Source organism: Eurosta solidaginis, chromosome 4 (assembly GCF_040869045.1).
Source record: "Eurosta solidaginis isolate ZX-2024a chromosome 4, ASM4086904v1, whole genome shotgun sequence".
In the NCBI taxonomy this organism is placed as follows: domain Eukaryota; kingdom Metazoa; phylum Arthropoda; class Insecta; order Diptera; family Tephritidae; genus Eurosta; species Eurosta solidaginis.
Genome location: NC_090322.1, coordinates 226,771,881 through 226,798,150, shown reverse-complemented (window position 1 = coordinate 226,798,150; position 26,270 = coordinate 226,771,881). Strand labels below are relative to the sequence as shown.

General features: G+C 36.3%; 1 protein-coding gene across 9 annotated transcripts in view; it reads right to left on the bottom strand.

The window, feature by feature from the left end:
* Positions 1-26,270, bottom strand: part of LOC137251044 (protein retinal degeneration B-like) — a 140,240-nt gene that overhangs the window by 5,896 nt on the left and 108,074 nt on the right. For 4 of the 9 annotated variants that reach the window (XM_067784920.1, XM_067784925.1, XM_067784921.1 and 1 more), the window contains 8 exons: positions 25,202-25,492; positions 24,464-25,135; positions 24,225-24,392; positions 24,029-24,166; positions 23,374-23,522; positions 20,593-21,411; positions 20,351-20,523; positions 1,568-2,378 (listed from right to left, as the gene is read on the bottom strand). In XM_067784920.1, coding sequence (XP_067641021.1) covers positions 2,306-2,378; positions 20,351-20,523; positions 20,593-21,411; positions 23,374-23,522; positions 24,029-24,166; positions 24,225-24,392; positions 24,464-25,135; positions 25,202-25,492 — 2,483 coding nt within the window. In that variant the 3' untranslated portion in view covers positions 1,568-2,305. Of the gene's footprint in view, positions 1-1,567; positions 2,379-9,374; positions 9,537-9,952; positions 10,326-20,350; positions 20,524-20,592; positions 21,412-23,373; positions 23,523-24,028; positions 24,167-24,224; positions 24,393-24,463; positions 25,136-25,201; positions 25,493-26,270 lie in introns of those variants that run through there. The other 5 variants (XM_067784926.1, XM_067784924.1, XR_010953154.1 and 2 more) reach the window with 4 other exon arrangements.

The following is a 26,270-nucleotide window of genomic DNA, read 5'->3' as shown; positions in this document are numbered from 1 at the left end:
AAGGTCGGTGCTGAAGTTTTCTGTCAGAGTCCCAACGTAGGCAGCAAGTCTAAGTTGTGTGAACACTGCAAGGTCGTCCAAGTGCTACTACGGTTACAGAATTCAACATCTACTCCTACAGCCATGCAGCAATTAAAGCCCTTAGCTCAACTGTGGTGCGATCGAGGGTTGTGTGAAATGCCTGACCCCGCTTGTGGCTGCGTAGAACTATTTTAACTATTAATATCATCTAGTTCCCGCGACATAGCAATATACATGGCACCTGGGCCGCGGAACTCCTATGTCTGTATGGAACACGGTGTATCCCTGGTTGTCCGTGATGTGCTCTTCTTTAGATGGGCTCGAGTCAGTTAAACAAAAACTGGAAGTGTATAGCAAGCGGCTTGCTGAAATTATTGAGTTCAGCAAGGCTTTATCTTTTAATGGTTATTGGGGTTTTGACGGCTCATTTTCAAGTGGAATTCCATGCGGTACGTCTCAATATATGAAAAAACGAGACGATTTGAAATCATCGAAACACTTCCTGCTCGGCAGTCCAGCTTTTTCCAGAGCTATGCGAAAGTATTTCGGTCTCGCCTTACTAGGGTCTCTGAAGAACTTATCTAGTGTCGAGATCGGTCTTATTCGAAACTTCATCATTGCCAAGCAACGGTTTTTTAAATAGCTACAGCTGGGGTGGCTACCTTTCAGTTGGCAATTTTTATCAAAAAACGTAAGGATAAAACCAATCTTAAAATCCATGTTTGGGCTTTGAAATAAAAAATTGACGTATCAAATTTTTTATTATAAATTTCTCTTTGCATGATGTTTTCAGAAAATGTATCATAAATCAATCAGGCTGCTCATGATCTCGTTAGTTTTCTCGTTAGACAATTCACACAAGATACCTATGTAATATTTTTTTAATATGACTCTTAACACTCCGTAAGAAGGGTCGGTCATCTGTGAAAGCCATTAAAAAATCTTAATTTATTTAATTTTTCGGTTTTCCTTTTCTTTTTTTTTTAACGAAAATCCCTTTAAAAATTAAGGCCCAAGAACTTATGTTTTGACAGTGTTATCAGGTTTATTTCTTTGTAGCTTTCCAATTTTGAACCCATTTCTTCTATTTTCAACAAGTTTTATTCAATGTTCAATTTTTTTTTTTGAACGAAAAAAATTTTTATTTATATTTTTTAATGAAAAAATTAAAATTTGAGTTTTCCTTTTGCGTCCATTATGGCAGCAAAATTTTCAACATGCGTTCTTTCGCCAACGCCAAAACGACGCAAAGGTCGCATGTATTCGGGTCTTTAGAATTAAAAAAATAAATTTTTTTTTAAACAGCTAAGCAGTTCGCAAGGTCTCCGATTCTAGGAGATAATTACAAAATATATTCGCTTTACTGTTTGTTTGTATGGACTTTCAAAAGTCTCACGGTATTTGATCTAAGCATCAGGTTTTATCTAACCAGTTGATCAGCATTAACGCGCTGCCTGTTAAGGTGATTAAAGTCTCTTATACAATTAATTACGTCGTTTTGCACTCTCATTGACGACATACAATTTTTCATAATAATTTTACTTACCACGTGACACATTAGGCGCATTTTACGTCAATGTTTTATTATTATAATGATTTTCTTTTATGCATTCAATTCGCTTTAGTTCTAATGCTGCACTAAATAATGCAATTAGTCGAATGCAAATGATTCGGTTAGTGTACAATGCTGAGCTCTTGCTTCATAACAATCAATCAATCCTCTATTACTACGTACACTAACTAAGACTGCGTTCTGTCATAAATAGTAGTTACACTATATAGGATTATTTAGTCAGGTAGTAGATATACAGTTATAGTGTTTTTTTTTGCTGATTTTAAATTCTTATGCAGATTATTAGGCGCTCTCTCTAAGCGAGGCAAACTTTGCTCATTGACTAATCTATTTATACTCTTCAAGATGTGGGGAGTTAGGTGCTGCATATCTAAGCTAAATTCGGCTGGTGATGACGCTGGACAAACATTGACGCGTGCGAGCGGTCCTGTGGGGGAACATAACTGACGTTTCGTTGATGAGCGCTAAGCTTCAAAGACTGCGTGACACTTTTTTGTTTTGATTTTTTCAAAATTTTAGTTGCCATATATCAAGAATTTAGTTGGACGTTATAAGTTTTAATTTAAATTTATTAATTAAAATTTGTATCCCAAAATTTCTTTTCTTGTGTTCCGCTGCTTCACAGGCGCGCTATTTAGAATATCAATCGTTTTTAGCACAGCGATTTGTTTTATTTTAAGATTATTTTTATTTTTTTTTTGTTTTTTGTATTTAGTGTAGACTTAGATAGGTTTTTCGTTTCAGATAACCGCTGCGTACGGGCGACGATAATCCAGTTTCGTAGCTATTTTATGGAATTTAATTTTGTTGGTGTGATTTTTATGTCATGATTTTTTTTTTGTTATAAATGTTGCAATTATTTTAGCGATATTGGGGGTGGTTAGGTGCGCATAGAGAGGAGAAAGCGAGAAAGATACGCAAAACACACGCGCACAGTGGATGTGGTTGTGGATGATGATGAGAGCAGGAGCAGGAGCAGGAGCAGGAGCAGGTGATTAATGTATTTTTTATGCAGAGTTTGATGACGTATATAAGAAGACATAAAGAAAAGATTTGATGAGTAAAAAGCATAAATGCTGACTTTTGTATATATATATGTATGCATATTTTTTATTAAAATTATATGATATAATATATACACATAAATACGTTATAGTCTAATAGACGCCAATTATGTGTAACAAATGATCCAATTATTGTATTTTGGTATAACAATTACTAACATAAATTCTTACAGCTAATTTAATTGAAAATAACCAATTTGAGTATTTTGTGTTTTAATTATTTAATTTTGTTTTTGTTTTTTTTTAAATAATTTGTTAGTTTAACCTTTAAAATAAAGTTTTATACCCGGCTGTGTTATATATGTTTGGTGTAAATAGCAATATTTGCTTCCTCTAATGTAGGGGCGTGCACACTTGCTCAGTTATACAAATGTGTGTCAATGAGGTGAAACAACCTAACTCGAGTTCAGATCATTGTGGATAAGACAAGTGTGATAACTTCTCCATAGACGTCAAAATTACAAATAGAATAGATCACCTGATTTTTTATTGACTATCGCTGTCTCATTCTGTATCTCTTCGACGGATAAGATATCACACTTGTTTTATTTTATCCACAATGGTTCAGATAGGCTTTCTCAGTGGGATATATTTATATTTGAATTTTTAGGTTTTTCACAGCGATTGCTTTTAATTTTCAAATCAACTGCTAGGTGGAATATCACCCTATATCCACTGTCAGTTTGGAAACGCCCTATCTGAGAATATTTTTCAAAAATAACCCGCTTCAGAATTGGTTTCAATAACATCCTACATATCTGAACTTAAATTCGACAATAGCTGGGGCATTTATGAAACAAATCCTGAGAAAGGGAATTCTTTTACCAAATTCAGAGATGGCGAGTTTATAAAAATATTCTCAGATAGGGCATTTCCGAGCTAGCAGTGGAGATAGGGTGATAATCCAATCAGCCGTCGGAATATTCTCTCACCAAATCGACAACTTTTTCATATCAAACGGAATAAAATAAAGAAGCACGGGATTGTCTTCGGCTGTGGCGAAGACTTCATACCTTTCATGAATGGAGGCTGATCCCATTCGTAATATCCGAATAATCGGCTGTATATTAAGAATATATGTACATACTTAAGCGACATTCACGGTAAATCTTAACTTTATAAATTTCGTGTCACGTTGTTTTTATGGGATGGACTCCTAAGCTACTTAATCGACTTCAATCAAATTTTCACACCGTGTGCAGTTTGATCGAAATTGAAAGATAGAATAGCGTTCCTGTGAAGTTTATTTCCGTGAAGTGGACCAGGGACCTTTCTATTCAAACAAATTATATTCACGGATCTATTTGCCTGAAATTTGATATATAGGTAGCCTTCTGCCTAGATTAGTATTTACGAAACAGGTTTTCCGGGAAGAGGACCAGGGACCGATCTTTTCGAACAAATTCTGTTCTTGGTTCGATTTACCTGAAATTGGGCATATAGGCCCTGAATTAGTATTTATGACACTTTTTTTCTGAAAATTTAGCAGGGACCGACTGTGACTGGGACTGGATTTGGAACTGAAACTGGGACTTAGACTGGGACTGGGATTGGAACTGGAATAGAAAATGGGACTGGGGCTAGGCCTAGGACTTAGACTTGGGGTGGGACTGGGACTAGGAAAAAGGGATGGAGAAGAACGAGAAGAACTAGAGGGAAGAGAAAAGAGTGAAGGAGAAAGAGATAGAGTTAGAGTAGGAAGAAGATAGAGAGATATGGATAGATGGAGCGCAAAAGAAGTGAAGGAAAAGACGGAAATGTGGAAAGAGACGCAGAAAAAGAGAAAGGCAGGAGAAAGAGTGAATAAAAAGATAAGGGAAAGGGCGAGAGAGGAGAAAGGAGAGTAAGAGGTAAAAACTGCTTAACAGTTATGCAGATAGATCAAAGCTAGGGCAGAGCAACGTTTGCTGGGTCTGCTAGAATCAAATAAATAATGGATCGGTAATTGCTCACATAAAGTTTCACGTTTCTTGTTGCCAACAAGAGTTAGCTATGACAATTAATCCTTTATCTGAACAAAAGGTTGTATGGGATATATACTATATATACGACCAATCTCTACGATTTTTTCAGACAACAACAGATGCCATATATGTAAGCATTGTAAGCAATTTGAAGCTTCTAGCTGTTAAAATGGAGCAGACATCACGGAAATGTTCTCATCTTAACAATCGGTTGTACGCGATATATACGGCGGTCACCGTGGTGTGATGGTAGCGTGCTTCGCCTACCACACCGTAAGCCCTGGGTTCACAGCCCGGGCAAGGCAACATCAAAATTTTAGAAATAAGGTTTTTCAATTAGAAGAAAATTTTTCTAAGCGGGGTCGCCCCTCGGCAGTGTTTGGCAAGCGCCCTGGGTGTATTTCTGCCATGAAAAGCTCTCAGTGAAAACTCATCTGCCTTGCAGATGCCGTTCGGAGTTGGCATAAAACATGTAGGTCCCGTCCGGCCAATTTGTAGGGAAAATCAAGAGGAGCACGACGCAAATTGGAAGACCTTAGATCTCTTCGGTGGCTGTCGCGCCTTACATTTATTTATTTTTTTTTTATTTATGATTTATGTATCTCTACGACTTTTTATACAACAATATGTACCGTATACGAAAGCATCTGGTAAAATTTTAAGTTTTCATCTGATAAATTGATGAAAATATGCCAAAAATCGATTGTATGGGGTTATATGCTATAGTGGTCCGATCCGGTCGGTTCCGACAAATGTCAAATCAAAATATACCCGCCAAAATTCTTCAAGGTATCTCAAAAATTGAGGGACACTGATAGACAGGTGGTGGGTGTACATATTATCTCCTTTAAGCACTTACAATTTCTAGATTGACTAGTTTAAAAAGATACATTAACGAAATCGCAGGTTATATTACCGTAAAAAGAATAAAAAAAAAAAATATTGTCATATAACCTTTAATATACGCTTGCTATAATATGTGATATATTATTTTATGAAGATAATTTTAAGTAGGTTTCCACCTTGTTTTAATTATATACAATACTTATTTTTGTTTTTATGTTATAAAGTGACTTCGCCGATTTGGGTGGCAGTGTGCTTAATTATGAGGTTCCTACCCGGTGGCGAGTTAGAGAGAAAAATTTAACAATGATGCCGCATATTTGCAAATTTTTATGAGATGTGCCAATATGAATATCAAATGAAATATGTTTTGCAAATGATTCGGATACGTGGCAGCATTTGCTAAAGTTCGAATCATAGGTTGTTTGTTTACCAGTTCTGGAACCACGACCTTTACGTTCATGTAACAATTTTGCTTACATTACAAATTTTGGTTAATTTAGTTTACTACAATTATTGTAGAAAATACAGGAGACTAAAAGAAAAGTAACCAGCACTGCCACTGTTTTAGTGAAATTTCTCGAAGAATGCTGGGTTGATTTCCGCATTAACCCTAGGACTTATACCCAACTTTTACTACGACTTCTTATACCCGGGTACAGGTGTGGCCAGTAGCCTGTTTTACCCGTTTTTTCTCATTTTTTCTGAGAAACAAGTTATTTTTTTAATGCAATGTTGTAGCCGACTGTCTTACGAACATTTTAAGTAGTTATAAACTTATATTTGTAGCCTGCTTCTAAGAATTGCGCGCATTCTAAGTTATTTCTAAGAAGTCAATCATTTCTATTGTTGTTAGAATTTTTTGAATACAACCTTTTTCGCGCACTCTTAACTATTTAGAAGAAGACATTATATTGTACCCTTGCTAGAATTTGCTGACAAACAACATTTGATATAATCCAACTACCTGGCAGGTAAGAAATGCTTCCAGAAACTTAAGGGCTGCAGCTATATAAACGGCGGTTTTGCGAGTTTATATTCATTGTAAAGCGTTCTTTTGAAGTGTCAAGTTGATTTATATTTGTGAAAATAACAAGTCAGAAAAAATTTAAAATATTACAACATGGATAGCAGAAGGAACATGGAATATTTGTCATCGAATCAATATATGAGGTAAATACAAATAACTCAAATATAATTTCATAAATGGAATAAAAATTAATTATTTTTATATAGATTATCTGACGCTGAAAAAGAGCAGTACATACAAAACCTGTTTGACGAAATCTCAGATGATGAATTATTTTCCGACCCTGAATGGGATAAAAGCGAACAGGTAGCAGTAGCAGATGGCGTGGTTGAATGGGATGTAGAAGACCCTGATTACACAATTGACAATGCCCAGGTAGATGAGGCTGATTACGAAGAATCTGACAATGAATCCGATGCTGCAGATGATTCTGAGGAGATTAATTTGCGTTCAGCTGAATTCGTAGCACGTGATAGTACCATATGGAGCTCACAGCCACGACTTGCACGCCAAACTAGGCAACAAAATATTTTGCGACTGCGAAGTGTGCCCGCAAGATCAACTACTATGATGTCAATAGTCAATACATATAAATGTTTTATGACTCCGGAAATGGTGGATATTATAGTACGCTACACCAACAAAAAAGCAGAAGCTACATATGCGGAATTAAACGCAAAACATCCAGAGGTGGAACCAAAAACATGGAAGAAGGTTACTTTGAGCGAAATGTATGCGTTCATTGGAGTGCTTATTATGACTGGCGCTAACCGCAGCAATGCCGAATGTGCGCCGGACTTGTGGTCGGTGGAAAATTGTCCATTATATCGTGCGTCAATGGGCATTAACCGCTTTCAGGCCATACTGCGGTTTATAAGGTTTGACGATGGCAACACACGGGCACAACGTTTGGTAACTGACAAAGCTGCACCAATATCCGAGCTGTGGACCATGATGAACTACAACTTTGAGCAGTCATATAAGCCAAGTGAATATCTAACGGTAGACGAGCAGCTCTTTCCATATAGTGGCCGCACCCGTTTCACGCAATACATCCCATCGAAACCGGCAAAATATGGTATCAACGTGTGGTGGGTATGTGATGCCAAAAACGCATATCCACTGCATGGACAAATATATACTGGCCAAGCACCTACGGGACGGGAAACTAACCAGGGTGAACGCGTGGTCAAGGATTTAGTAAGCCGATTTCATGGAACCGGCCGAAATATAACGATGGACAATTTTTTACATCCCTAAATCTACTGGAAAGCTTGTCATCCATGAATTTGACGGCAGTTGGAACTCTGCGGAAAAATAAGCCCTACGTACCAAAGGAGATGTTGGCACACAAATATCGTGCAGAGAGGTCAAGTACATTCAGTTTTAGGCCCAACATATCCATTTGCTCCTATGTGCCGAAAAAAAAAACAAGGCAGTTATATTACTATCATCAATGCATGACGATGAACACATTGGCGAAAGCGGCAAACCAGAAATGATCGAGTTTTATAACAAGACAAAAGGAGGAGTGGACGTGATGGACCAATTGCTTGGAGAATATACTTGCCAAAGGATGACAAAGCGTTGGCCGTTGTCCCTATTCTTCAATATGATTTATTTGACGGCATTGGCAGCGTACATCATATATTATGAGAAGAATCCCAACATCAGATGCACCAATGCCAAGCCAGCTCGCCAAGGAACTGTCTATGCCCATAATTGAAGAGCGGTCGGTGAATCAGCAAGTGATGCGGAACTTCAACACAAAAATTGCAGTCGCGAGTTTCATAAGTACGGCCTTGCAAGGAAGTGCTGACAATAGGCCATCAACGTCTGCAGCTGCTGGTGCAAAACCAAAGAAACAGTAGGTTGGAAGCTGTTTTTTCTGCTACATCCATGACCAACACAGAAGACGAACGTGTAACATGTGCAGAATATGTCAGCGCCCAATATGCATACAGCATTCTTCAAATACATTTACATGTAATATTTGTGAAAATAATGAAGACAATTGAATGATTTAAATTTGTTTGCATATTTAGTTATAAGAAATAGTCAATAAAATAATATTTTATAAAGAAAATAATAAATAAAAATTTGTTTCCTTCAAAAAATGAGAAAAAACGAGAAAAAAGCCACTGGCCACACCTGTACCCGGGTATAAGAAGTCGTAGGTGTCAATTTTGAAAGCTTATATCTCATCAATGCATGGACCTAGCATGACAAATAAGACACCAATCGACGTAGATTTACTTCATTTTCCTAGATCAAAAATTGCAAGTCAATATCTTTAGCGATTTAGGAGCTACTGGCCACACCTGTACTTGGGTATAAGTCCTAGGGTTAATAATGCTAATGCTACAATGCGGCGTATCAAAACGCATTTGGCTGTCAAAGCTTGTTTGGAAAATATGTACGAATTGTAAATACGCGCTGGGCATGAACTCTCTTAGCTTAAAAGTCAGCTGTAAGTTTAACCTGTGAAATACAATGCACCAGTCAGCTCGACCTCAAATTTTAACTTGAATTTTGTTATTTACAAATACAAATTTTATGGTCATTTATACACAATTGTATACCTCGAACCTTTCGAGTACCTTGTAATTACGCGTATTCTATACACAGCTAGGTATATATTGTACGGATATAAACGAACTTAAATTTCTTTAAATGTATTAAATTAAAACATTTTGTTGAACGAATTAAGAATTATAAAGTTAAAAGTATTGACAATTTAGAATATCTTTTTTTTTTTAACTAATAATAATTTATTCCAATGCTTTATTTAAATTTTGTTTAAATTATTATTATTTTTTAAATAATGATTCTCAACTTAATATCATTATACTTTTAAAAGCCTAAGCTCTGAAATTTACCATTTTATTGTTTGATTTATTGCTTATTTGTTGTTGCTTTGATTGTTTTATGCATTTAATGTACATAAGTACATTATGTTGATGTTTTTGGTGGATGCGATAGACAAAGAAAGGTGTGTGACATTCGCAAATTACATTAAAGTATCCGATTGCTCATGCAGCCTAAGTTAATACAACAAAAATATGACGGCACAAAATGGTAATAGTAGGAATGGTGGGGGGTTGTGGATTGGATACGGTTGTGGGTAGTGAATTTGTAATAAGTAACATTGTTTATATTTTAATTTTAATTTTTTTTTACATAATTTCAAATAAATATTTTATAGTAATAATTCAATAACGGTAACAAAAGTAAGCGAAATGTGTGGTGCATGTGGATTGTGGTCGTTGTGGTGTCGGTGATGTTGGTGGTATTGGTGATATTTAGTTCAAATGTTATAAACGTTTTATATTGTATCCATAGTTGTATGTATGTATGTAAAGCAAGGCACGTTTAAATCAGGTAAGCAAGGATCAATGGTAAAAAAAGAAATCCAAAAGGGAAACAAATATGAAAGAAATACATTTTAAATTGGAAATTTTATAAAAATTGATATAATCATTATATTGATTAGTAGTTATTATGTTCTTAAGACATGTTAATTGCTTATATGTTTGAGTAAATATGTTAAAACATACATAAATAAATATGCTAAAGCTATTTCAAATTTGTTCAAATGTGGTTCTTTGATCATTAATTTTGTTTTTTTGCTATAAACTAATTATTTTCATATAAGTATAACATAATGTAATAAATCATAGCAACTTTCTTTTGTGGTTATTAAAGTATGTATGTGTGTAAGAGTATGCCTTAAAATTATAATGATTTAAAAAATATATTCAATATAAAGTATAGTTTGTTTATCTTGCAATTGGTTAGTTTAATTCGTCTGCGTTTGGCTCAATGCGTTGCTGTACAAATAAAAATAATGTTAGAAAAAATAAAAAAATACTAAGTAATGAAAAAATTTATCAATTCTGTCAACGAAGAATTAATAAGTAAATAAACAGAAAATAAACGTAAACTAAGATTCATTTCAGATCAGCAAGTTATCTGTTCAACTCAGATTTACAGCAGCAAACAAAAAAATAGCAGTGGTATTTTTTACCAAAATTCGTCAGCTAAATGTTTTTATTTTTATTGTCGTTAATTTAAAAATAGACCTCCATCAGGTTTGTAGCTGAAACTATGCAAACCAATCCCAAAAACTTTTTCGAAAATATTCGAGAAAGTTTCTCAGAGTTTTCAGAATTTTTTTTGAGTATGCAGTTTTTTTTATAGCCTAAATAATTTTAGTCTGTCAAAGTAAAAGTTATAAGTTTCTCAAAATTCGTAGACATTTTTCGAAGTGTTTTTATATCTGTATGGTGGGGAAAATGGTTAAAAAAGATATGCAAATTTTGAGAGATCCATGACTTGTACCATGTACTCAATTTTGGGTAACAAAATTTCATACTCGTAAAATTTTCTCGAATTTTCCAAAATATGTGTTATGTAAACCTCACACAGAGGCTAAATGAAATAATTAGTCAAGTTTTCTACACTAAAAACCTTATTGAACTCAATCTTTCATACAAAATACAACTTCTTAATTATCCCATTATTGCCTTATTGAATACCTAATGGAGTTGAAAATCCAGTCGATTATGCTTGGTGTCTCGGATTTACTGTCAGGACAATAAAACATTAATTATTTTCAATAATTTACGAAAAATAGAAAAACACGAAAAAATTTAAAAATGTTATATTATCTGCTGATAAAAGCGAAATTTTTCTAGGGTTTTTGACAGATATTCGCATGTGGACCTGTGTGAAAAGGAAAACTTAATTATAGCCTTAAATCAAATTTTGATTCGTTTAAGTTTTTGTGTGAAATTTGTATTACATTGGTTGGCGTAGTTTCAAGTGCAAACTTCATGCCATTTAATTCATTGGATAAATTATTTAATTTATGATATAACGCACGTATCACGCTCCTTCGCTCCGCCAACCGGCGCCAATTGGTCACACCAAGAGAGTTTAAATCGTTTTCCACATGGTCCTTCCAACGGAGTGGGGGCCGCCCACTACCTCTGCTTCCATAGGCGGGTTCCGATAGAAACACTTTCTTGGCCGGAGCATCATCTTTCATTCGCATAACATGGCCTAGCTAGCGCAGCCGCTGGACTATGTGGATGTCTGCGTATAGCTCGTACAGCTCATCATTAAATCTTCTTCTGTATTCGCCATCGCCAACGCGTAGAGGTCCATAAATCTTTCGAAGAATTTTTCTCTCGAACACTCCCAAAGCCGCTTCATCGGCTGTTATCATGGTCCATGCTTCTGCCCCATATAGCAGGACGGCTACGATAAGTGACTTATAGAGTACGATTTTCGTTCGCCGAGAGAGGGCTTTACTTTTCAGTTGCCGACCTAGTTCAAAGTAGCATTTATTGGCAAGATTGAATCTTCGCTTGATTTCAGTGCTGATGTTGTTGTTAGTGTTGATGCTGGGTCCCAAATAAACGAAGCCTTTTACTATTTCGAAATTATGGCTGCCAACAGTAGCGTGGTTGCCAAGGCGCGTATGCGCTGACTCTTTGCTCGATGGCAGCAGGTACTTCGTTTTGTCCTCATTCACCATCAAACCCATCTTTACCGCTTCTTTTTCCAGTTCGGAGTAAGCAGAACTAACATCGCGGGTGTTGCCGATGATATCAGTGTCATCAGCATATGCCGGTAATTGGACGCTTTTATAGAATATTGTTCCACTGCGGTTAAGTTCTGCAGCTAGTATAATTTTCACCAGCATCAAATTAAAGAAATCGCAGGATAGGGGGTCCCCTGTCTGAAACCTCGTTTAGTTTCGAACGGCTCGGAGAGGTCCTTCCCAATTCTGACTCAGCTGATGGTGTTGCTCAACGTCATTTTGCACAGCCGTATAAGTTTTTCGGGGAAACCAAATTCAGACATAGCGGCATATGGGCAGCTCCTTTTCGTGCTGTCGAAGGCGGCTTTAAAATCGACGAAGAAGGGATGTGTATCGATTCTCTTTTCACGGGCTTTTTCCTAGATTTGGCGCATTGTGAAAATCTGGTCGATGGTAGATTTACCAGGTCTGAAGCCGCACTGATAAGGACCAATCAGCCGGTTCACGGTGGGCTTCAATCTTTCACACAATACACTTGAAAAGACCTTATATTCGATATTAAGAAGGCTGATTCCACGATAGTTGGTGCATTTTGCAGTATCCCCCTTCTTGTGGGCTGGGCAAATAACACTTAGATTCCAATCGTCGGGCATGTACTCGTCAACCCATATTTTGCGAAGAAGCTGCTGCATGCGTATTACCAACTCCTCGCCGCCGTACTTGAATAGCTCCGCCGGCAATCCATCAGCGCCCACGGCCTTGTTGTTTTTCAATCTGGTTATTGCTATTCTAACTTCGTCTTAATCGGGCGGGGGGACATATATTCCATCATCAGCGATTGCGGGATTGTAAACAGATACAAATCAAAAATTTCATATTTCGAAATTTTATGATACCCCAAAAGAGCCGTCTAGTGAGATTATGATCACATGTATGAAAAAACAAAACTCCATTTGCGTTTTCCTAAAAACTTAAAATTGCCTCTGCTATTTTTTTCGCTGCTTTAGTTTCACATGAAAGGTTAGATTCATACATATCATTCATACATAATTTTGATATTAATTCTGAACTAAAAAGCTTGCCGTTCTGGAAATGTTTCTTAAAACATAAAACAAGTTTGTTAATTTCAGTTGCTTTGAAACTAGAAATTTTATACTCAGTTGCACGTTTTCATAAATCGCATTTTTTTTTTTAATTTTTGAGAACAATATTTAAATTTTATTTCTTGCAACTAGCAAACCTGGACTTTGGCATACTTTCCTAGTTTTAGAAGCTTCCAAGAAGTGTTTATCTCAGCTCCTACTCTTCACTCACTTTTCTCACCTCTTCACTTTCACATCCCCCTACCACTATTTCATGTACCACCCACTAGATTTTAAAACTGCCTATGTCAATGCCTATGGTCTTCCCCATAGCTTATGCTTTAAGCTGTCAAGTTTTTAAAGCGATTCACTGTTTTTCTTTCTATTCATCATCCATTTCCCCATCTACATCCTATTTTTTCCCCCATTTTTTCTCAACTTCTTTCTTCTCCAAACGCTGACCGAGAGACTTGAAACTTGGCGCACAGTTCGAGGCTTGGTGACAATACAATTTACAGAAAAGAAAAATTCTGCTAGGTGGCGCGCTAAGTGAGATAACTACAAATCCTTTAAAAACGAGGGAAATCTTGCAATCGATTTTTGAGTAACTTCCCGGTGAGCTGGAGATATGAAACTTGAGCCGTAAGTCAGTACCCGGTGACAATGCAATATTTCATCAAAAAAAATAAAAAATCCGCTAGGTGGCGCATGGATCGAGATATTGAGAAAACTAATTTTAAATTGGGAATCTTGCAATCGATTTTTAACTAGATATCTAGAGACTTGAAACCTGAAATATAGTTTAAAACTCGGTGACAGTGCAATGTTTGATCAAAAAATTTGAGCTACGTAACGCACAAGTCGAACTATTTAGAAGATTAAGCCATACCTTCATGACTAGTCTCCTGATTGTTGCAGGCGTTGTAGAATTCCACCTCGTTGAAGGCCCAACTCAATGCACGTCCTTGCATACTTTTACGCGTACGCGACTTTCATCACGGTTCTTTTAGACTTTCAGGCGTATACGAATTTCACCACGATTTTCAGCTGTGCAAATTAAGTAGCTGACAAACGAGGTGGAATTCTCTTGCTATGATGAGAGTTGGAATTCTGTTGTTGTCGCCAGTGTTGTCAGCGAAAATTCCACTAATTCTCTTAAATCTTGCTATTTTGAACAAATAAATAAAGATAAGAATGTTCACTTAGGAATTACTGAAATTACTAATCAAATTCGCAATTGCCTTTTTGTAGGCAGTACTAAAAAATTGAAAATAAAAAGATGATAAAAAAATGTTAAGGACTACCTTTATATAAATGGACCAAAAAAAGAAGGCAATTTTTCCTTTAATACAGACATAGTCTTGTTGAATTTTGACTACAAAACTTTAACAATAGCTCTTGTAAAAGAATTTTGGCATTTAAAATTATAATGGTAGAGCGCGTGTTAATCAATTAGTTAATCCCAAGTACATGGTTTGCCTTAAATTGAAAGATTGCGCTCCACCTTTATAGTTTTAAATCCCAAAATTCTTTTACAAGAGCCATTGTTAAAGTTTGTTTGTCAAAATTCAACAAGACTATGTCTGTATTAAAGGAAAAATTTCCTTCTTTTTTTGGTCCATTTATATAAAGGTAGTCCTTAACATTTTTTTATCATCTTTTTATTAGTTTTACTTTGTACAAATGGGCAAAGTCAATGGTGCTCCAAAATATACAGCTATTCCATTTTATCCTACTTTTATTTATATAATTATATCGTTTGCCTTTACCTATTTCTATCTCATTTCCTATTCTTATCTATTTTTATTTTTATTTCTGATATAACTGACATTCCAATTTATCTTTTCCTTTTCCTTCTCGTTCCAATTTATCTTATTGCCTTTTGGTTGGCCGCCGTGGTGTGATGGTAGCGTGCTCCGCCTATCACAACAATGATCCTGGGTTAACGCCCCAGGCAAAGCAACATCAAAATTTTAGAAATAAGTTTTTTCAATTAGAAGGAAACTTTTTTAGGCGGCGTGGCCCCTCAGTAGTGTTTGCCAAGCACTCCGAATGTATTTCGGCCATGAAAACCTCTCAGTGAAAACTCATCTGCTTAGCAGATGCCGTTCGGAGTCGGCATAAAACAAGTAGGTTCCGTCCCGCCAATTTGTAGGAAAAATTAAAAGGAGCACGACACAAATTGGAAGATAAGCTCGGCCTAAAAAATCTCTTCGGAGGTTATCGCGCCTTACATTTATTTTTTTTTATTGCCTCTTTCATTTCCTCTCTCTTTTATTTTTTTTTCCATCTATTTCCTTCCACTTTTTCTGCTCGTTTTTTTCTGCCTCGAGAAAAAATATTGGGTGGCTGATACCAATAGCTCTGGAGATATATAGAATATGACTTTATATAAGTAAGGAGTGAAGCTTCACTGACAAAAAATAAACTAGTAAAATCAAGAAATCTTAAATCTTGAATTATTAGAATTGTGGCAAAATTTATCACGTTAATGCAACCGATTCTTTTGTAAAGAAAACAAATACGTTTAATTATTTTAACGGAAGTGAAAATATTGATCTCAAGTACAAAGTTCCTTTACAAAAATTACAGGCTCTCAAACAATCTAACTGATTTTTCTGTTAAAATAGCTGATTTTGTATGTCATTTGCATAGCGAACAACTGTAAAATTATGCAAATACAAATTAAAAGAGGAACTTACGCTTACGGCGCTCACTACCTTGTTATTATGACCATAGTAGAATCCTCCGTCATAAAAACAGACTTCACTATTATCATAATGTTGGCGAAAGCTGTTATTTTAAAAGTTTTCATTGGCATTCCTATAGTGACACTAACAATTGTTAAATTAACAGAGCATTGGCTTACGTATGATGTAATATTTTTTTACTGTTAATTTGACTGTTGAAACGGTGAATTCAGAATCAACAAATTGTGCGAAATTGATTCAAAAGCAATTTGCGATGGATACAATTGAGAAAAGTTTCGATTGAATTGACCCGCACTTCAGTTGTAAAATCAACAGTTTTTTTTCTTTCAGCGTATTTATGGTCTGGTAGCGTTGCATTAATTCAACTACTTGCAATACCTGAATGAATTTTGAGCACTGCGCCATGATCAAGGAGGTCAAACAATTGATATGCTTAACCTGCAGCACTTTGTAAGTTTTCATTTGTTAAATATTTACTGAGTTATACCATTGAATTTATAGTAGGATGTTGATCTGATTACCAAGTTACACATTTCAATTGTTAATGCCTGCTAAGCACAACTGAGTATATAATTATATTTATAAAAATAGCAAAAGAATTTAAAGTAAACCCATAGCAAAATAATGCAGTTTATAAACTTACATTCATCCTTATTTGTGCGTATATAAATAAGTGTGGATATTATCACAACAATAAGTTATACATACATGTAAGTGATATGAGACATGGTCTTGATCACAAACAATGCTTAACTTCAATATGGAGAATGAAGGCTTGTCGTTCAAAATTTTTTACGCAACCCTATCTTGAAACTGGCAGAGCAAAGACGTAATTAAATACCACGGAAACAAAGAAAGTTTATAACAGTTCACCGTGCTTTCATCGTTCGGTGGCATAAAGGAATGTTTTAAACAAGTTTTGAATAAACTTAAAATTTTTTTCAAAATATTTTTAAAATTCTTGCTTTACTAAATAATGTTTGGTTGTTGTTGTGGTTTTATTAACGATAAAGACACTCCCCGAAAGTTTTAGGGAGGGTTATCGATGTTAATGATCCTTTGCCGGATATAGATTCGGTACGTTCCGGTAACAAACACCATTAAAGTATTAGCCCGACCTTCTAGTGATTGATCAAGTAATACAGTTAAATTTAATTTTTTTTTATTTAGTAGTATAACATTTAGGTCAAGTGCCGCCCATGCTTGCATTTCACTGAGATCTAAGCAAAATGCGGATAAAGTGGACTAGATTTAAAATTTGCCATTTTATTTATTGAAACGACCAAAGTGTTAGGTGCAAACAGAGCTTTACTTAACTGCACCTTAAACTCACCATGAACAACTTGGAATTAGGTGGCAGTGTCTGATTTCCACAGGCTAAATTTAAATAGTTTCGCTTAAATGAAAATATCTTCATTTGAAGTGGAAAGTTTCATTTGATATGACAAAAGTTTCATTTGATTTGAAAGAAAGTTTATTTTGACATGAAAAAAGTTTCATTTGCTTTGAAAAAAATTTCATCTTTTTTGAAAACAGGTTCTTTTGATTTAAAAAAGTTTCATTTGATTTAAAACAAGTTAGGAAAGCTAAGTTCGGGTGTAACCGAACATTAAATACTCAGTTGAGAGCTATGGAGACAAAATAAGGGAAATTCACCATGTAGGAAAATGCACCTAGGGTATCCCTGGAATGTGGTTGTATGACACGTGTATCAAATGGAAGGTATTAAAGAGTATTTTAAGAGAGAGTAGGCCATAGTTCTATGGATGGACGCCATTTAGGGATATCGCCATAAAGGTGGGCCAGGGGTGACTCTAGAATGCGTTTGTACAATATGGGTATCAAATGAAAGGTGTTAATGAGTATTTTAAAAATGTGTGTGCCTTAGTTGTATATGTGAGGCGTTTTCGAGATATCGCCATAAAGGTGGACCAGGGGTGACTATAGAATGTGTTTGTACGATATGGGTATCAAATGAAAGGTGCTAATGAGTATTTTAAAAGGGAATGGGCCTTAGTTCTATAGGTGAACGCCTTTTCGAGATATCGCCATAAAGGTGGAACAGGGGTGACTATAGAATGTGTTTGTACGATATGGGCATCAAATGAAAGGTGCTAATGAGTATTTTAAAAGGGAATGGGCCTTAGTTCTATAGGTGAACGCCTTTTCCAGATATTGCCATAAAGGTGGAACAGGGGTGACTATAGAATGTGTTTGTACGATATGGGCATCAAATGAAAGGTGCTAATGAGTATTTTAAAAGGGAATGGGCCTTAGTTCTATAGGTGAACGCCTTTTCGAGACATCGCCATAAAGGTGGAACAGGGGTGACTATAGAATGTGTTTGTACGATATAGGAATCAAATGAAAGGTGTTGATGAAAATTTTAAAAGCGAGTGGGCCTTCGGTGTATAGGTGGACGCCTTTTCGAGATATCGCCATAAAGGTGGACCAAGGGTAACTCTAGAATGTTTGTACGATATGGATATCAAACGAAAGGTGTTACTGAGCATTTTAAGAGGGAGTGGGCCTTAGGTCTATAGGTGGACGCCTTTTCGAGATATCGTCATTAAGGTGGGCCAGGAGTGACTCTAGAATTTGTTTGTACGATATGGGTATCAAAAAAAAGGTGCTAATGAGTATTTTAAAAGGGAGTGATCCTTAGTTCCATAGGTGGATGCCGTTTCGAGATATCGCCATAGGGGTGGACCAGGAGTGACCCTAGAATTTGTTTGTACGATATGGGTATCAAATTAAAGGTATTAATGAGGGTTTTAAAAGGGAGTGGTGGTAGTTGTATATGTGAAGGCGTTTTCCAGATATCGACCAAAATGTGGACCAGGGTGACCCAGAACATCATCTGTTGGATACCGCTAATTTATTTATATATGTAATACCTGCCAAGATTTCAAGGGTTTTTTTTTATTTCGCCCTGCAGAACTTTTTCATTTTCTTCTACTTAATATGGTAGGTGTCACATCCATTTTACAAAGTTTTTTCTAAAGTTATATCTCGCGTCAATAAACCAATCCAATTACCATGTTTCACCCTTTTTTTCGTATTTGGTATAGAATTATGGCATTTTTAAATTTTTCGTAATTTTCGATATCGAAAAAGTGGGCGTTCTCATAGTCGGATTTCGTTCATTTTTTATACCAAGATAAAGTGCGTTCAGATAAGTACGTGAACTAAGTTCACTAAAGATATGTCGATTTTTGCTCAAGTTATCGTGTTAACGGCCGAGCGGAAGGACAGACGATCGACTGTGCATAAAAACTGGGCTTGGCTTCAATCGATGTCGCCCTTTTTCACAGAAATAAGATACCGTCCCAGAATCTAAGCCACTACCAAATTTCACAAGGATTGGTAAATTTTTGTTCGATTTATGGCATTAAAAGTATCCTAAACAAATTAAATGAAAAAGGGCGGAGCCACGCCCTTTTTGAAATTTTCTTTTATTTTTGTATTTTGTTGCACCATATTATTACTGGAGTTGAATGTTGACATAATTTACTCATATACTGTAAAGATATAAAATTTGTTGTTAAAATTTTACTTTAAAAAAAATGTTTCTTAAAAGTGGGCGTGGTCCTTCTCCGATTTTGTTAATTTTTATTAAGCGTAAATATAGTAATAGGAGTAACGTTCCTGCAAAATTTTATCATGATATCTTCAACGACTGCCGAATTACAGCTTGCAAAAGTTTTAAATTACCTTCTTTTAAAAGTGGGCGGTGCCACGCCCATTGTCCAAAATTTAAATAATTTTCTATTCTGCGTCATAAGTTCAACTCACCTACCAAATTTCGTCGCTCTATCTGTCTTTGGTAATGAATTATTGCACTTTTCGGTTTTTCGATATTTTCGATATCGAAAAAGTGGGCGTGGTTATAGTCCGATATCGTTCATTTTAAATACCTATCTGAGATGAGTGCTCAGGACCCTACGTACCAAATTTCATCAAGATACCTCAAAACTTACTCAAGTTATCGTGTTAACGGGCGGACGGACGGATATGGCTCAATCAAATTTTTTTTCGATCCTAATGATTTTGATATATGGAAGTCTATATCTATATCGATTCCTTTATACCTGTGCAACCAACCGTTATCCAATCAAACTTAATATACTCTGTGAGCTCTGCTCAACAGAGTATAAAAAATTTCATTTGACTTGAAAAATTTTAATTTGATTTGAAAAAAGTTTAAATTGAACCGAAAAAAGTTTAATTTGATTTAAAAAAAGTCTCATTCACTCTGAAAAAAGTTTGGTTTGTAAAGAAAAGTTTACTTTGACTTGAAAAAAAGTTTAATTTGAATTGAAAAAGTTTAATTTGGTTTAAAAAATTTCATTTGCTCCGTGTCATTTAATTTGAAAATTCTGTATCGTTTAAGAGTGAACACTCAACCAAACAAAGTCAGCGATTTGTTTGTGATCAATATAATACGTGTACTGTTGACGACCTTACAACAAATAAAACAATGGACACACTAAACTATATGCACATCCACATACCTTCTGCGCCGTGGATTCGACGCTTGTCCAGGTAAATTGAAGCAACCACGCGGAATTACCATGCGTGCATTGCCTTTGGCAGGACGTGAGCCGCCCATTACTTGTAAACCAGCCAAATGGGCAGCATAACCATCGCTTAGCACCGTAGCATTCGATTGCAATTTTTTACTAACCTAAAGCATGTATTAAAAAAAGGAAAAAATCTATTATTTTGTATCACACTTTAACGCATACCAACTTACTTTGCCAACAATAAATATTTGATCGGGACGCAAACCCACATTCGTATAGACCGTTATATCTTTGCTGCTACCATATGCGGCGACTATAGAGATTCCATGATTTTGAACTAAATTATTTAAATAAGCGGTCTTGTGACCCAATGGATCTGTCAACAGCCCATCGGCGAATGAAATAAGACCATGTGGAAAATTGTGTTGACTTAACCATGAGACTACTCGCTGTTGTTGCATATCTGGACGTCCTGTAATGTAGATCAACAAATAGCCCAACTCTTGCCAATGGCGACATACATCAACTGCACCAGCACGTACTTTTGGATCACGCCCCGTCACCGACATCGATGCCGTAAAGGAACCATCAATACTAAAAACCACACATTCAGTCATTGGTGGTACAATGGCCAAATAACAATCGACTGATGTATGATCACCGCGTACAATCATTTTCACTGGATAGATACCATAACCCAATGCAATTTGATCGGGTATGCTATATGAGATACGTCCCGTTTTATCAGTCAATTCGGTGGCAAGGAATGTCCATTCGCCAGCTGGTGGATCTTTCATTAAATGTATATCGACTTTTTCGCCATGCAAAGTGATCATATCGAGTGGGCCGTACATAAAACGGGCATTCAAACGTTGTTCACGTCCCTCTAATACAATAACATCGTTGGCTCGATGATTGGCTGCAACATTTTTCAGCTTGACGGAAGTACGCTTTTTCATCCATTTCTCGCGTGGCTGACTCGGATGGAAGGTGACGGTGTCTTTGTCATCGGCAGATCCGATAAGTGGAATGCCATCGAATTTTCCAATCTGGAAATAACGGAATTTTGTTGTAATGCGCAAACTTGTTTTATGGAAAAAAATTAGAATTTGTTTAAAAATATTGAATAATTCTCTTTTCTTTTAAGCTCTTAGGAACCAATTTATCTATTGTTGGCCTCGTGAGGTGACACGATTTGACTTATATTTTTTTAGGGTTAATGAAGAAAATGATCAATATTTGTGACTTTCTGTACTACGAAAAAGTGTCAACGTCAGACATTGAACAGTAGCCTTCAAGACTAGCATTTAAAAACGACCACAATCATTTCAAAAATTCGCTTTAGAACAATTCAAAGCAACAAAGTTGAAGAAACTAAGAATGTCTCTTCCGTTCTCAATATATGAGATGAAAGGTGGACCCCGGATTAAACAATAGAAATATTTAAATAAATCTGAAAATTAATCTTTTGTTAAAGCCTTGAAACTTTAGTTGAGGGTGGGAACTGTAGATAGATGACAAATGGGAACAGATAAGTTTTAAGAACTCTCTTAAGAACAGATATAAATAGGATGCTTGTGCGAAGAACATTGATGGAGTCTTGGTTTTTTAAGTACTCTATAAAATCATGACCCGTGGTTGCCATTCAAAGACTACGAAGCTGCATAGGTTAAGTTGAGAGGGCATTAATGGGAACTATTCACTATACCACTCGAACAAGTATTTGTCCATTGTGAATTATATCCATGTGCCGGCTGAATACGTACTCATGCAAGCAGATACCTCCAATTAGCGGAGAAATTGATGAAACGACTACTATTTCTCCTCATCCCGACAACTTGTGCAGATGGAGCTTTGTGAGCATATGCTCTTGTTGGAACATCGGTGAATTAGTGCAATATGTTAAGCATAAGAAAAAATGTCACACCTTTCCTATCCAAACATTGTCATAAGAACCTTAATACCGAACAATAATTTCGGTTAGATGACAGCAAGTTTGTTGGCCTAAAACTGTATTCTGCGTTTTTCCTCTGAAGATAACTTAATGATGGTCGCTCGTGACTATCGGCCTCGTTTATATCCATTTCGGAACATCGAGATACTCTATGAGCGCCAGCCTAGCTCGACCCCTCCTAAAAGATATCGTGGGTGCAAGCACAAATCGTCACATTGATATCTAAGATTTTATTGTTTGTCGAGTACGACGAAGCCCTTGATCTCCTTTCATTCCTGCCCGAAGTAATCTTATGTTTTGTATACGAAGTCAATCACTTTGGTAATAAAGGCCCTGTTACATGTTAGGCCAGATTTGACTCCGTTTAACGCCAAATTGTCATGTCAGCTAATATCTTATTTATACATTCTGGATTCTGTTGGATTCTGTTAGTCTCAAGAAGTTGGAGGAAGAAATGTTGATTTTTCAAATGATCACGCTGCAGATCATCTGTTTTTCCCTGGTCCGCTGAACTGATAATCGGTTATTCTTAAAGTGTTCCCATATTATATTTCTACTGTTCCCATCTTCTACTTAAATTTTAGCATATCAGTTAAATCGTTGGAAGATTGTGTTGAAGTGTTTAGCATTTTATGAAAATAAGTGTGTTTTATGCTTTTTTTTAATGATAACAAAATTCCCTGACGAAGTTGCGAAAGTATCGAAACGCGTACGAGGGAAAATTTAAATTTCTCATTCGTAGCCTTATTGGGTCTACACACGGTGCATCTCACTAGCGAGTCAGCTTTGTAGGTGTACGAGTCAGCTAGAGTCATGTCTGTGGGACTAATACTAAAATATTTTCACTTACACATCGAAACTGACTCTTGAATCTGGTTCACTGTGTGTAGACCCTATTAGAAGTATTTTTTTCGAGATATCATCGGTTTATATTCTGTCACATGTTCTCGAGGTTGTTGAACTCTACGGTACATAGGTTTTTTCTCTAAACCTCAAGCTCTCACCAAAATAAAAAACACCTAATCAAATTTTTTTCTTTAAAATATCCAATACTCACCTGTCGCAAAATGAATGCAATCACATCGGCGCTCTCCCAATAACTGGCATGGAACAAATGCGGCAAAGCGTGAGCTGGAAAATTACTCAAACCTTCCGGGCAATATAAAGCGTAATCTAAACGTTTTGTGCCCCACCATTTCATTTGGACTGCAAGGATAATGTATATATGTATGTAATTTATATGACTAATAAGTCTAATTTTACAAGTGTCAATATTTTATGTAAACTAGGGTGGGCCAATTTGTTTTAAGCAACTTTTTCAAAATCATTGTCATACAAACATATCACATAAAATTCTAAGTCATAGAATTGTAAGGCATTACCAATTTTGAGACTTAAGTCAAAGAGAATAACTACCTTGCTATTATATTTAAGGATATTTCGAACTCATTTCGAGTTTTCGAAACTTCTGGTAGTTTTTTTTCTTTCATTTTTGAAAAAGGCTTCTTGGACTTGTTTTCACTTAAACAATGTGCTAGAAAAGGTGTCGCTAAAAGAAACTGGTCCATCCTAATGTAATTTTGTTATAGTTATTTTACAAGTTTGAGTTTCTTAGCAGTGCTACAATGCTTTATATGAGTAACGTGTTATCTATAGGGAAACTTTCTCTATAAAACTTATGCTCAAGCTTTCTAAATTAACTAGCAACTTACGTGAGTGGATTGTACTTAGCGATATATTTTCAATTAGGCCAGATATAGTACTTTGCATAGAAGCATCCGATAAACGTCTGCCACTAAATATATTGTTGGCATCGTTAAAATGCTGCGGGTGAGACTGAATGACCTCCACTGTAAAAAATAAGGTAAATAAATATATTGAAACATTTTATTTTAATTAGAAACTCACATAAATGATAAGGCTGCCCATTGCCTAATGGATACTTAGCATAGCGTGGAACATTTACTGGTGCCAACATGGAAAACCTGGCGCTGAGTAATGGCTCCAGACGGGAAGCAATTGGATCGGTAGGATGGAATAAATTGTACACTTGATTACAGTTTGGTCGGACCATGGCTGTGTGAAATATACAAAACTTATGAATATACATAAGTGGCAAAACTTTACAAACTTCAAGCGCAACTTACCCGCCTTAGCATCGTGCAACTTGCGTGATGCCAACACAATGGAGAGCGGTGAGCCAAACATAAAAAAATCACCCACTTCAAAATCCAGCTTGTTACCGCGCGAATCACTCGATGAGGATCGTCGACGACGTGACGATGGTGCAACCAATAAACGTTTCGCATCAAAATCTGAATCGACAAGACGTTCATCGTCATCTGTGCGTGATGAACGGCTACCGCCACCAAAATCACCAGCCCCATCAGAGCAATTACCGCGGCGCAACGCCTCATAAGCCAACAGCGAACCCATCGAATCACCCAGCATTACCACTTGACCGGCGAAACCCTGACCCTCTTCAGATTTCATAAATTCATGATAAACAATATTTGCTGCTGTCACTGTCTTATTAACGGTATCTTGAAATTCTGGTGATGCCACCGATAGCAACGGTATTGCGCCAATAGGTACATCGGCTATATTTGGTATATCGGCTGCCGATGGCGAAGCATCAAATGAGTATGGACTAAGGCTAGAGAGTATACCCAATGCATCGGTACAAATGGAAGGACATGGAACCATTTTTATTGTGACATGACTCAGCAAACTTGGATAATGTTGACGCATAACCCCCTCGAAAGCGCCGCGAAATGTGGTAATGTCTGACTTCTTGGCGGTCAGCTCACTGGTGGCGTCTGAAATGAACAAAAAAAAAAACATTATTAGCTTCATTTTGCAAGCATTTACTTTTCACGTCTTACCTAAAACGCTGCCCGCATGTACAACGAGTATGAGTATAGTGGTGCAACAAGATGGTGCACCTGGCGAACCTGGCGGTGAAGTTTCATGTGCACGATCTATGCTAGCCGAGGAACGTAGTTGACGCTTATTGCCACGTTCGGAAGCAACGCGCATAAGGAAGTCCTGATTGAAAATGCTATCTTCTTCACTATCTTTGTAAGCCACACCACTAGTTGGAGGCGGACTGTCATCACCTTCGCCGAGTAGCTCAAGCGAACTCCATTTGGCAAGTGAGTTTGTCTCATTGATATCTAAATCAAAAACGAAAAACAGTGAGTTATAAGGATATGCAGGTATGCAAGCAACTATTGTTAGAACCAAGGAAAATCGTGATGTGTGACTGCGATTTGAATGGCGCAGCGATTTTTACACGCAACTTGCAACTGCGATTTGAAAGTCGCACCGATTTGCATTATTTTTGGTGACCCGAACGTTTATAGAAAAATAATATTGTGATGACTATTAGCATCACTAAGTGATACTCACATCACTAGGCGGTTATTAAATAAAGGCACAACAACAATAAAGCAAGCTGCCACTCTTGGTACGTAAACAAATTAATCATCATTTACGCAAATACATACAATGCAATAAAGAGATACTACGCGCACACACTTGTGGTCATTAGCAGAAGTAGTGCTGACATACACACGCATATGAATATGAGAAAGGCCTAAACTGCAAATATACATGTATATCGCTGGTAACCAAGCAAGGGATTCTAGAAGGCGAAACGTCTAGACTTTGGTAGAAATATGCGAATGAAGCAACGGAGAGTATAAAAGCAGCGCAAGCTGAGTAGTCAGTAATCAGTTTGATTTAAGCACGCTATTAGTTGCGAATTGAAGTATAATTGTAAGTACTCCCAAAGTAGTCTAATAAAGACCATTTTGCATTATTGAATATTGGAGTTATTTATTCAACAGTTTAGCGATTCAAACGATAGCAGTAGGTTTGGAATAAGCGGAATTTCTCTAACTTCGTTACAATATGATGTAAATCACAATCACAACTTTTGTCTCAGCAAAG